This window comes from Geotrypetes seraphini, chromosome 12 (assembly GCF_902459505.1).
Source record: "Geotrypetes seraphini chromosome 12, aGeoSer1.1, whole genome shotgun sequence".
Taxonomy (NCBI): Eukaryota; Metazoa; Chordata; class Amphibia; order Gymnophiona; family Dermophiidae; genus Geotrypetes; species Geotrypetes seraphini.
This window is the reverse complement of record NC_047095.1, coordinates 102,308,822-102,322,012: the sequence shown is the minus strand read 5'-3', so window position 1 is coordinate 102,322,012 and position 13,191 is coordinate 102,308,822. Positions and strand designations below refer to the sequence as shown.

The window sequence follows — 13,191 nt, the reverse complement described above, 5'->3', positions numbered from 1 at the left end:
AAGAATTCAGATATTAATTTATACCACCAGGTGGCCTGATGTCCTAGCAAATCTACTATAGAATTTTTTAACATTTTGGTGATGGTGTGGCTCTACATAATTTTCATAGGACAAAATTGATGCATTTTTAAATTTCAGGGTGTCTCTGTTCTTAGACTAAGCTGAAGGCCTCAGTTTTCATAGATATATAAAAACATGACAGCAGTTAAAGTCCTAATGGCCCATCCAGTCTGCCCTTCCTCAACATCCATTATCATCTCTTCTCTTCTCCATATGAGATCCCACATGCCTGCTCCATGCTATCTTGAATTCAGATACAGTCTTCATCTCCACCACTTCCACTGGGAGGCCATTTCTACCACCTTTTGTATAAAGAAGCATTTTCTTAAATTACTCCTAAAGACTATCATCACTTAGCTTCATCTTATGCCCTCTACATCTGGTATCCTACCCTATGGTGTTTTGTTTTTAAAGAGACAAAGGGCAGTTCCTGAATTATCACCATGACTGCTTGGCTAGCTGGTGGGAAAAAAAGAATCTTATCGAGTATTTTCCCATTCTGTAAATATAAAAATTGTCCCACCAAGCCTGTGTTCTCCCTTTTTTGTATTTGTTTTATTATTATTATTATTCTTTATTTATTCATTTCTTACAATTTAAATAACAAACATGCAGGAAAATTCATTTCAACAATAACATAAATATTCATCAAAAATAAAGTACCGGTTAAACAAGTTCTTCTTGTCGGTCTTCACGAGCGAAGACACATCCAATGTACCAGAACCCGAGGAGACCATAAGTGGGGATCAAGATGAAAAGATGGAGCGAATAGAGGTGAGCCATGAGGACGTCCTCCGACAGATAGATATATTGAGAAGCGACAAATCACCGGGCCCAGACGAAATCCACCCACAGGTGCTAAAAGAACTGAGAAGGGAAATAGCGGAAACACTCCGGCAAATATGTAACCTATCCTTGAAAACTGGGGAGATCCCGGAGGACTGGAAAATAGCAAATGTCACGCCTATCTTTAAGAAGGGATCGAGAGGTGACCCGGGAAACTACAGGCCAGTGAGCTTGACTTCGGTTCCGGGAAAGATGATGGAAGCACTGATCAAGGACAGCATCTGCGAGTACATAGAAAAGAATGGCCAGCTGAGGGCGAGCCAGCATGGCTTCTGCAAGGGAAGGTCATCCCTTACGAACTTACTACACTTCTTTGAGGGAATAAACAGCCAGATGGACAAAGGGGAATCCATGGACATCATTTACCTCAACTTCCAAAAAGCCTTCGACAAGGTACCCCACAAACGGCTGCTTAAGAAGCTGTGTAACCACGGGGTGGAGGGGGATGCACACCGATGGATTAAACACTGGTTGGCGGGCAGAAAACAGAGGGTTGGAGTAAAAGGCCAATACTCAGACTGGCAATGGGTCACAAGCGGAGTTCCGCAGGGGTTGGTGTTGGGACCGCTCTTGTTCAACATATTTATAAACGATCTGGAGACGGGGACGAAATGTGAGGTTATCAAATTTGCGGATGACACCAAGCTCTGCAGCAGGGTTAGTACCAAGGAAGACTGTGAAGACCTGCAAAGAGACCTAACGAAGCTGGAAGAATGGGCAAAAAAGTGGCAGATGTGTTTTAATATAGAAAAATGCAAGGTCATGCATGTTGGGAAAAAGAACCTGATGTTCAGCTATGCAATGGGGGGATCATTGCTAGGGGTAAGCAACCTCGAAAGAGACCTGGGTGTGCTGGTGGATACAACAATGAAAGCATCAGCACAATGTGCGACAGCTTCAAAGAAAGCCAACAGAATGCTGGGTATTATCAAGAAGGGTATCACGACCAGGACAAAGGAAGTCATCATGCCGCTGTATCGTGCTATGGTACGCCCGCATCTGGAGTACTGTGTCCAGTATTGGTTGCCGTACCTCAAGAAGGACATGGCAATACTTGAGGGGGTCCAGAGAAGAGCGACAAAAATGGTAAGAGGTATGGAAAACTTGTCATATGCCGACAGGCTGGAAAAGCTGGGGATGTTCTCCCTGGAAAAGCGGAGACTTAGAGGAGACATGATAGAAACTTTTAAGATCCTGAAGGGCATAGATAAGGTAGATAGGGATAGATTCTTCAGACTGTGGGGAACAACAAGTACAAGGGGGCACTCGGAGAAACTGAAGGGGGACAGATTTAGAACCAATGCCAGGAAGTTCTTCTTCACCCAGAGAGTGGTGGACACATGGAACGCACTCCCGGAAGCTGTGATTGAACAGAACACAATACAGGGATTCAAAGTGGGTTTAGATAAATTCCTGAAGGAGAAGGGGATTGAGGGGTACAGATAGAAGTAGAGATAGGTTATAGGATGAGCTCAGGGACCACTGACAGGTCATGGACCTGATGGGCCGCCGCGGGTGCGGACTGCTGGGCACGATGGACCTCTGGTCTGCCCCAGCGGAGGCAACTTCTTATGTTCTTATGTTCTAATGATCTAGTCCACATCATTCAGACCACCAGTGCTGCCACTAGGAAACTAAATAACTAAACTAGATATTTAACATGTGGCAGGCAAATAAACATGTGGCACACTTTTTAAATGTCAAATAAACATCCTCTCAGTCTTGTAAAGGTAAATTAAGAAATTACCTGTTGGTCTATCCTTAAGAAAGTCTTCCAACTGGACTGGGTCCAGAAACACATATGAAAAAAAGGCATTTAAAGGGAAATTTTAGAAAAAAGGTTGCACCCACCACTAGAACTTTAGGTTTGAGCAGTAGGAATTGCTTCCTCTTTAATTGAGTGTGCTTAGATACATCAGGAAGATACGGCGGTGGTGATACATGTGGGGACAAACAACGTGAGCAAAAGGAACTACAACAGGGAAGTACTGAAGGACCAGTTCTGGATGCTAGGAAGGAAGCTGAAGACCAGAACGCAGAGGGTAGCATTATCAGAGATCCTGCCGGTACCCAGGGCTGACGAGAAGAGGCAGATGGAGCTGCAAGCAGTAAACACGTGGACGCGGTGCTGGTGTGAGGAAGAATGATTCTACTTCATGCACAACTGGATGACGTTCTGGGGAAAGAGCAAGCTATTCAGGAAGGATGGACTCCACCTCAGCGGAGATGGAATGAGGTTACTTGCAGGCAACATCAAGAGAGAAATTGAGAAATTTTTAAACTAGGAAGAAGGGGAAAGCCCATAATCGACCGAGAGTCGATGGTTCGGGAACTGGTATACCCAGAGGATACCATGCAGAAAGACAGCAGGGAAGACACACTGGATCATAGGCAAGACAGAAATCCTGACGGATTGAAAGGGACACAAGAGGGAAGGAAATGCAAGAAAGTAGCAGGCTGCAAACTTAAGTGTATGTACACGAACACAAGGAACTTAAATGTAACCAGGGTTAAAAGTTTAAAAGTTACCCGAGATTTTAAAGGTTTTAAAGCAAAGAAATTCTGGAATGTAAGACCTGTGGGATTTTTTTCTATTTTGAGAAGTTTGGTTTGTGTATTTTTTATATTGCTGCAATTTTGGTATTCTGTTGCTGATCTCCTACATAGGTTTGCTGTCCTAGTGCAGAGATCAGCATCAGCTGCTTGAACATTCTGACAGATTTGACAGTTGGGAGGGTGACTTGGATCTGTATGGAGGTAGTTTGGTTTCTGTGCCTTGTGAGAAGATAATTATAGCTGGTTTTATTTAATTTTGAATAGGAATAGGTTTTGGTCGAAGTTGAGGTTTGATATATAGATTCTGGTATTTTTCCAAGTGTGAAAATATTTTTTTCGAGCTGATGTGAAGAATTGTTTTATCTGTAAAACTGTTTGATGCTGGAAATTTATCTGTGAGATTACTGTGAAATGTTGTAAGAGAAATATTGGTGAAGCAAAGTTGTGAAACTGCTATTGAAACCAGATTTTTGTAGAAATTCTCAATCCCTGTGTAACAAATCTGTGGTGCTGATTTCTGGAGAAAGTTTCAATCTGATATCCTGTGAGAATCTTCTGGGCAATGATTGAGAGATTCTCTGAGTAACAAATCTGTGGTGCTGATTTTTGGAGAAGATTTTATGAGACGTCCTGTAACAGATTCCTGTGAAATGTTGTGTGAGAATATTGGTGAAGAAAAGTTGTGAACTGCTTTAGAAACCTTTTTCTGGGAATTTTTGCTGTAAAGTTTATTGAGAATTTGATTTTTTTGTGATTTGATTTTTTGTGATTTTTGTGATTTGATTTTTTTGTGATTTGAGATATAGGAAATTCTGGGGAGAGAAAAAGTTTAGGGAACATCAACAAGGGATCCAAGAGAAAAAAGAACAAGGAACCTGCATGGCTCACTGAAGCGATGAAGGAAGCAATCAGAGACAAGAAGACTTCGTTTAAGGAATGGAAAGGTCGAAAACAGACAAAAACTGGAAAAAGCACAAACAGAATCAAAGCAGGTGCCATAAGGCAGTAAGAGGGACCAAAAGAGACTATGAGGAAAAAATAGCCAAGGAGGCAAAAAACTTCAAGCCGTTCTTTTGCTATATTAAGGGGAAATGACGTGCAAACGAAGGAGTGGTGCCGTTGGATGACCATGGAATAAAGGGAGTGCAAAACGATGACAAAGCCATTGCCAACAAACTGAACACATTTTTTGTGTCTGTGTTTACTGAAGAGGATATTTACAACAGACTATACACGGGAAATGAAGATGAGAAACTGACAGGGTTGATTATCAGTCTAGAAGTGGTAAGTAGGCAGATTGCTAGGCTTAAAAATGATAAATCCCTGAGACTGGATGACATCCATCTGAGGGTAATCAAGGAACTGAAAGGGGTTATAGCTGAACTGCTTCAACTAATACCCAATCTGTCAATCAAATCAGGAAGGATTCCAGAAGACTGGAAGGTGTCAAATGTTATGCCGAACTTCAAGAAAGGTTCAAGGAGGTGTTCCAGAAAACTACAGACCGGTAAATCTGACCTCAGTACTGGGAAAGATGGTATAGGCGCTGATAAAGTACCGCATCATTGAGTACCTTGATGGACACAATCTGATGAGGACCAGCCAGCATGGCTTCAGCAAAGGAAGATCTTGTTTGACAAATTGCTGCGCTTCTTCGAGGGAGTAAACAGGCAGATAGACAAGGGAGACCCAGTTGATATTGTATATCTGGATTTTCAGAAGGCATTCGACAAGGTTCCGCATGAACGACTACTTAAAAAAATTGTGAGCCATGGAATCGAGGCTGAAATACTCACGTGGATTAAAAACTGGCTGGCGGATAGGAAATAGAGAGTGGGAGTAAATGGAAAATACTCGGACTGGAAAAGCATCACCAGTGGAATGCCACAGGGTTCAGTGCTTGGGCCCATGCTCTTCAACATATTTATAAATGAGCTGGAAATTGGCAAGTCGAGTGAGGTGATTTAATTTGAAGACTATACTAAGTTATTCAAAGTAGTGAAGATGCAGGAGTATTGCAAAGATCTGCAGCGTGACATAAACACACTCAAGAAATGGTCCACAACATGGCAAAAGAGGTTCAGCGTGGATAAGTGTAAGGTAATGCATGTCGGTACCAAAAATCTTATACACGAATACAGGATGTCTGGGGCAGTACTTGGAGAGACCCCCCCAGGAAAGAGACTTGGGAATACTGGTTGAAAGTCGATGAAGCCATCCACACAATGTGCAGCAGCGGCAAAAAGAACAAACAGAATGCTAGGAATGATTAAGAAAGGGATCACAAACAGATCAGAGAAGGTTATCATGCTGCTGTACTGTGCCATGGTACGCCCTCACCTGGAATACTGCATCCAGCACTTGTTGCCATACATGAAGGACAGACTCGAAAGGGTCCAGAGAAGAGTAACTAAAATGATTAAGGGGCTGGAGAAATTAGAGAAACTGGGCTGCGAGAGATTAGAGAAACTGGGCCTCTTCTCCCTTGAAAAGAGGAGACAGAGGGGACATGATCGAAACATTCAAGGTACTGAAGGGAATAGACTTAGTAGATAAAGACAGGTTGTTCACCCTCTCCAAGGCAGGGAGAATGAGAGGGCACTCTCTAAAGAGTGGTGGAAAACTGGAACACTCTTCTAGAGGCTGTTATCGGGGAAAACACCCTCCAGGGATTCAAAAAAAAGTTAGAGAAGTCCCTGCTGAACCAGAATGTACGCAGGTAGGACTGGTCTCAGTTATGGCACTGATCTTTGACCTAGGGGCCACCGCGGGAGTGGACTGCTTGGCACGATGGACCACTGGTCTGACCCAGCAGCAGCAATTCTTATGTTCTTATGTAGGAAAAATAGAAACTTGGCCTCAAAACAGAACTTTTTTCTTCATGAAAGAGAACTTTAAAATAGCTTGCTTCTCCAGTTATGATTTGAACACTACCAACAGAGTAGCACGTTTTGTTATTGTGTCCTTAGATGATTCAAGAAATTGAGATAAATCCAAACTATCTGGTGAAACTAGTTCATCTATTTCCCCCTCATCTACCAACTCCCTAGAAGCCCTCGGAATGTAGTAGAGATTATTAGGCTCAAAGGTATCCTCATTAGTATATTGTAATCTCTCCCATAAATACATTCTTTTTTTATTATTTGTTTATAAGATTTAAAAATTATATTCCAAGCATAACATCTTGTACAGAAAGTGTTATCCAAACATAAAGTACACTTCAAAATCCCAGAAGTAACTATTTAACTGGAACACCCTCAAGTCCTCAAAAAATAATATGGATCCAAGATTATGAAAAAGATTAATTAGTTATGAACATAATCAATTCTAAGTATACTAGTAATCTGCTAAACAAAGAGCTACTTTACTAATTGGATGCAGTTGTTGATATTGTTCCAACATTCTCAAAGATGCTTTGAGTAGAGAAAACTTACTAACTGTTTCAGATCTACAAAGACATATTTAATTGAATGCTATCTAATAACACACTTGCAAGGATATCTGAAGAAAAATGTACCCCCTAGCTGAGTCACCTCAGGCTTCAACATCAAAAATTATCTACTTCTTTTCTGAGTCTCCCTCAAGACATCAGGAAATATTTGAATATAGCACTCAAGGAAGCATCTAGATCTATTCTTGAAGAAAAGTTAAAGGATCCAATCCTTATCTGGAGCCAAAGCTACAGTCAATAAGAGAGTGGCTGGAGTAGCCACTTCACTTTCAGATTGTTCCAATAAAGTGGAAACGTCCAAAGGACCTTCCTGAAGGTTACCGTCATCTTTTTTATTTTGTGGAACTTTAGATTTAATAGGCAAGTAATAAGCCTGCGTAAATAGAGGCAGTGAATGTTCTAGGATCTTCAAAACTTCCAAAAAATAATGTTTTATCATAGCTTGAGGGGAAATTGAGGAAATCCTAGGAAAATTATCATAAATTATTTATTCGACTATTGTTCTCAAGGGCTTCCAATTTTCTCCTCATCATTAAATTATCTCTTACAAGTAAATCCTGATTGTTTTTAACACTTTTCAAGTCTTTTTCCTTCTTTTGTATATCAGATTTTATTAAAATCATATCTTCACTGAGAGAATTAATTTCTTCTTTATGATTATCCAATTCTTTATTCAAATATTCAATTTGAGGAGTAAAAGAGTTCCCCAAATTCACCACCAGATCCCAAAGGGCTTCAAGGGTGACTTGTGGAGATTTAACAGGAACAAAGGAAAATGCAGGTGTGCTTAGACATTGTTCTTTCATCAGTTTTATCTCCTTAGTAGAGCCTTGATCCTCCATAGCTCCAGATATCTCCAGATATTTGTTCAGATATCCTCCATAGATCCAGATATCCCAGCCATGGGTTCATTCGGGAGGAATACCTCACTCCCAGATATTTCTACTGGCAAGCACTCCAGAACACTGGCCTCTTGAGATGAGAGCTCCTCCTCTTCAGGTGTGCTTTCATCTTGTGGAAAGCTGGCTCCCAATGGCAATGGCTGTAGAGGTGGTGTCCTGATGTCGGGGCTCAGAGCAACATCTAGCCGGTACACGCAGTGGGCAAATCCCCAAAGTTTCTTGCTCTTGTTGGAAGCGTCTGAAGAAATCATCTATAGTAGGAAGGGGAACCTACAAGCATCGGGAGGCACCACTAACGCGTTTTCCCCTTCTCTTCGGCATTCCGAAGGAGAAACCGAAGAGGTAATAAGACGCGTCTGCATCAGCAGTCAAATAGAAGCAGCCATCTTAGAACTCTCCCACAAATACATTTTTAACAGCTCCAATGGAGATAGGTAGTGTGTGACAAGGAAATTAATAAACGAAGATTCTTAGCTCTCATATAATTCTCCATTTTTTCTATTTTAGCATGAAGAAATATACTATCTTTAATATTAGATGTAGCAGTGCTCCGTAAACCACCCATAGATTTATCTTATTTCTCTAACTTATTTCCTAGCTCTGCTATTTAACTTTCATGCTCATTCATTTTTACAGTTGTGTCTGAGGAAATTGGCACAATTTCAAAACTAGTTTGTAGTGAAGACTAAATTCTATTGACAGTTAACCAAGTGATGGCTTTATATTTAGGGAGAACATTAAGGTTTGGTTCCATAACCATTTGAATAGGAGTCAAACCTTCTGTTCCCAACACTCCACCAGCAGCATTAAAATTTACATTGGGGCAGGCAGCCCCCACAGCAACCCAGCATCCAGTGCTTCCAGGTGGGGTCCTTTGGGGCCTCATAAAATGATCAGGGAGCCATGAAAGGGATACCAGCCAGCAGCACTAACCTTTTTTTAATTTCTATCCTATCAATAATTGCATTTCCAGCACCTTATCATATGTATGAAATTAAAGCCAAATTCTATAAGCAGCGCCTAAAAGTTAGGCGTCTAATTAGGCGCCGTTCAGCGCGATTCAAGCACAATTGGGTGCTGTTTAGTGAATCACGCTGAGCAGCATCTATTTTAGAGGCGCCAAGTAAATAGGCCAGCTCTAGACACACTTAAAAGTTAGGCACCTAGTTGAGCGCTTAAGCACGCATAAGAGCAGCGATTCTAAAACAAGGCGCCTAACGGGTAGCCACGCCCATGCCTAACATGCATAGTGCCTAATTTTTTGAAGGGCGCCTAAATTTTTATAGGCGTCTTGTTACAGAATCGCTTTTTCTTGATAGGCGCCTATGTTTCAATCAGAGCTGATTAAAAAGCTTAATTGAACTTGTTATTCAATTTAGATAGGCGTCTAACTTTAGGCGCTGCTTATAGAATTTGGGCTTAAATGTCTTTGTCTGTTAGTTTGTACTTGACACCCCATATTTAAGTAAATTATTATTATTATGTGCACAGCTTAGATATGTTAAGTGATATATAAAATTTTAATTAAACTTGAAACTGAATTACACTTTTTGGAGATCTACATCGTTCCCTAATTTCAGGAACAGAGACCATAATAGAGACCCTTTGTTTATTTGTATCCCATGTTTTCCATGATATCACCCACCAGTTTGGTTGGAGATCTCTCCCTCTGAACACGGAATACAGTCATAGCAGCAGACCGGCTCTCCTGTTTTGGTTAATTTCCTGTAACCAGGATGGCAGCTTGGATTACATCTGAACTGTGGAGGTGTCTGAGGATTGAGAAAACTTGATATATAACTTCATTTAATACTGGACAGTTGTTTCTGAAATGTAATGTTCCTTTTATTTATTTTTAAATTGTCATCATGTGTAACAGCATATTTAATGCTTAGGAAGATACTTTTAAAAATACCCAAAAAGTGTTGATTCTTGTCAGTGCATAGACAGATTAGACCAACCTCAGATCAGATGGGACCACTTTCATGGATATAAATTTATAAAAACTAATTAAGTTATATAATAATATTTAGAGCTCACTAATCTAAAGATAGGTTACAGTAATCAATAATTGAATATTCATAATACATCACATTAAAAACAAAAACGGTGAAATGAAAAAAAACTGTTAAAAAGGCAGAACAGCCAACAAATTTCAAAATAGATAAAAACAGCATCATGCCCCCTCACATCCCACTTACTTCCTGAAAAAGAACACCTTCTTCTTTCTGAGTGGGGGAGTGGCCAAGTGGTTCAAGAAGCTTCCTAAGCACCCGGAGGTTGTGAGTTCAATTCTCACAGCAGCTCCTTTTGGCTCTGGGAAAGTTGTTTAATATTTTGGGCTCCTTTTACTAAGGTGCCCTAGCGGTTTTAGCGCACACACAAAATTACCGTGCGTTATAGTACACACTAGCAAAATTATTACCGCCTGCTTAAAAGGAGACAGTAGTGGCTAGCGTATGTGGCAATTTAGCATGTGCTATTCCGTGCTCTAAGGCCCTAGTGCAGCTTAGTAAAAGGAGGCCTTTGTCTTTTGGAACTTTGCCAGTTCTAGCAATTTTTAAAGACTCATTATTAAACTTTGATATAAACTATAAATAAAACATTTGTGACCAAAGGTTGGACTTGACATCTCCAGTGCCTCTTTTTGTTGATTTTGTTTTGCCTCAAGGCTTAGTACCTTCTTTCCCTTTCCCTATAATACTTTATTGTATCATGCATTTTTAAAGACTCATTATTAAACTTTGATATAAACTATAAATAAAACATTTGTGACCAAAGGTTGGACTTGACATCTCCAGTGCCTCTTTTTGTTGATTTTGTTTTGCCTCGAGGCTTAGTACCTTCTTTCCCTTTCCCTATAATACTCTATTGTATCATACTTTATTGTATCATGCATGAGCAGACCATCTGTAGATGATCTGCACATGATCAAGGGCAGCAACCTTTTTTTAAAAAAACTTTGTGAACCTGTGGTTTTAACCCACAGGTTAAAACCATGGGTTCGTAGTGTGGGGAAGGGCAAGAGAGATTCAGGACAGGCAGGAAGAAGAATGGGAGATTCAGGGTAGGCAGGGGAAGAATGGAAGATTCGGGGCAGGCAAGAGAACAAGAAATTCGGGGCAGGCAGGAGAAGAACAAGAGATTCGGGGCAGGCAGGAGAGAACAGGAGATCAGGGCTGGAGCAGAGAAGCAGGACAGAGAGCAGGGTGGCAGAGGGCAGGGAAGTTCGAAAGGACTTCAGCGACTGTTCCTCAGCAGTCACTTATTTTTGGATCAGCCAGCCCAGTCGGTGTTGCTTTTTATTTTAGTTAATCGCTTCCTGCCTATATTTGAATGCCGTTCCCCCTCATTTGCATGTGCGGATCGGAGGATGATCGGGACAGAGGCTAGTGAATCAGGTCACAGGGAAATATGGTCATAAAGAGGTTGCTATGTGGTCAGAAGTTCATCAGTAGGCTTTGTGAATCTAGCCCTTTGTAATCACAGAGAAAAAGCAATAGATGAAGCCCCATCCACTTTGTTTCTATTTCAAATGAGCCAGGAGTTTATTCCTAGTAAGTTGGCAGACATGCCTGTAACAGCTAATTAATCCCAATTGACTAATTACTATATGTACACACCTGGGATCAGCACTCCAATTTAAGTGATCTTTACAGAATCTGGAAACTAACGTTTTGCCCATAAAGCCAAAAAACACCATTCGTTTGACCATTTTAAGACAAGTTTCATGATACCTGTTTGGATCACCATCTTCAATCACTTAAATCTAACCTGAGTGAAAGAACTCTCCCAGATGATCGCCTTCTCATCAATGGTGAAATCCTGCCCTGGGGGAGCGTTGGGGTTATAATGTCCAACAACTTCATATTTCCATGTCCCATCAGCAAGAACAATCATATTCGAAATATCGTATCCAGTGGTGAGCTCTCCATTTTTATCCAGGTACATCTGTTCCCCCAGACCATTCTTAAAATGGAGGTTCCTCAGATAATGATGGAGCTAAGAAATGAGGGGTGCATTTTAAGTAGTGCCAGGTTAAACAGGTAATTTCAAGCATACATAAACATTTGTTTATAACTATAAGGAGAACTAATTTTAAATTAATTAATAATGGGGAGATATTATTTATTCCTCTGTGATATTGATTATAAAACTATTAAATAATCACAGCTCTTAAACTGATTAAAGAACTTTACACTGTTTTATGCATACAGCTACATATAATGTTATGTGAAATGCTCAGACCCTACACCCCGTGATTTTAGTGATAACACCAAACTGGGGTTCATGAGGGGACCATCATGGCTTTCACCGTCCCCATTACCAACCATACCAGACTACTCAAGTGAAGACATTTTATCTGACTTTAGCAAGAATCTTAAAGAAAATGATTCTACACAAACAACTTATCTGGATATGGTGGTGTTGTTAATTGTACTGAACCCCAGACGACTTTAAAACTGCCAATGCGAGTTCTTCTCTTTTATTCTTGTTGGCTTTATTTCTTTATAATAACTGTGTTGATGTCATCGTCCCCCCGACTCGAGTTTCACGTCTTCTTCAGGGAAGGACACTGGATTGGCTCTCCGAAATGAATGAACAGCACAAACAGGGCTAACTCCCTGTTAGCCCTGTTTGTGCTATTCATTCGTTTCGGAGAGCCAATCCAGTGTCCTTCCCTGAAGAAGACGCGAAACTCGAGTCGGGGGGGACAATGACATCAGCACAGTTATTATAAAGAAATAAAGCCAACAAGAATAAAAGAGAAGAACTCGCATTGGCAGTTTTAAAGTCGTCTGGGGTTCAGTACAATTAACAACACCACCATATCCAGATAAGTTGTTTGTGAAGAATCATTATCTTTAAGATTCTTGCTAAAGTCAGATAAAATGTCTTCACTTGAGTAGTCTGGTATGGTTGGTAATGGGGACGGTGAAAGCCATGATGGTCCCCACATGAACCCCAGTTTGGTTTTATCACTAAATCACGGGGTGTAGGGTCTGAGCATTTCACATAACATTATATGTAGCTGTATGCATAAAACAGTGTAAAATTCTTTAATCAGTTTAAGAGCTGTGATTATTTAATAGTGAACTAATTTTAAAGCCATTTCTGGAGATAAAGCACTCTCCATCACCTCCCACTGACAGATGGGCACAACCTTAAAGAATGGACCAACTACCTGAAGAGCTTAGGAAAATTATTTCATAACAGCCATATAAACTTCTCTGATTCCGTTCTAAAAGTGCAGTATACAGTACAGTATAAAAATCCATTAAATAATGTGACTAGCCAGTAAATGGGGAGAAGGAAGGCACAAAGAAAAGAATATCTATATTATCTTTTCAATTCATTCTTCCATCTTTAATGACA

The 13,191-nt window shown here is 40.5% G+C and overlaps 1 protein-coding gene across 1 annotated transcript in view; it reads right to left on the bottom strand.

Moving 5' to 3' along the window:
- The window catches only part of LOC117346194 (vomeronasal type-2 receptor 26-like), a 66,034-nt gene extending 54,268 nt beyond the window's left edge, over nucleotides 1-11,766 (bottom strand). The window contains exons 1-2 of the mRNA XM_033915597.1: nucleotides 11,590-11,766; nucleotides 9,461-9,587 (exon numbers count right to left, since the gene is read on the bottom strand). Of these exons, the coding sequence (XP_033771488.1) occupies nucleotides 9,461-9,587; nucleotides 11,590-11,766 (304 nt within the window). The remainder of the gene's footprint in view (nucleotides 1-9,460; nucleotides 9,588-11,589) is intronic.
- Between the last annotated feature and the right edge of the window lie 1,425 nt (nucleotides 11,767-13,191).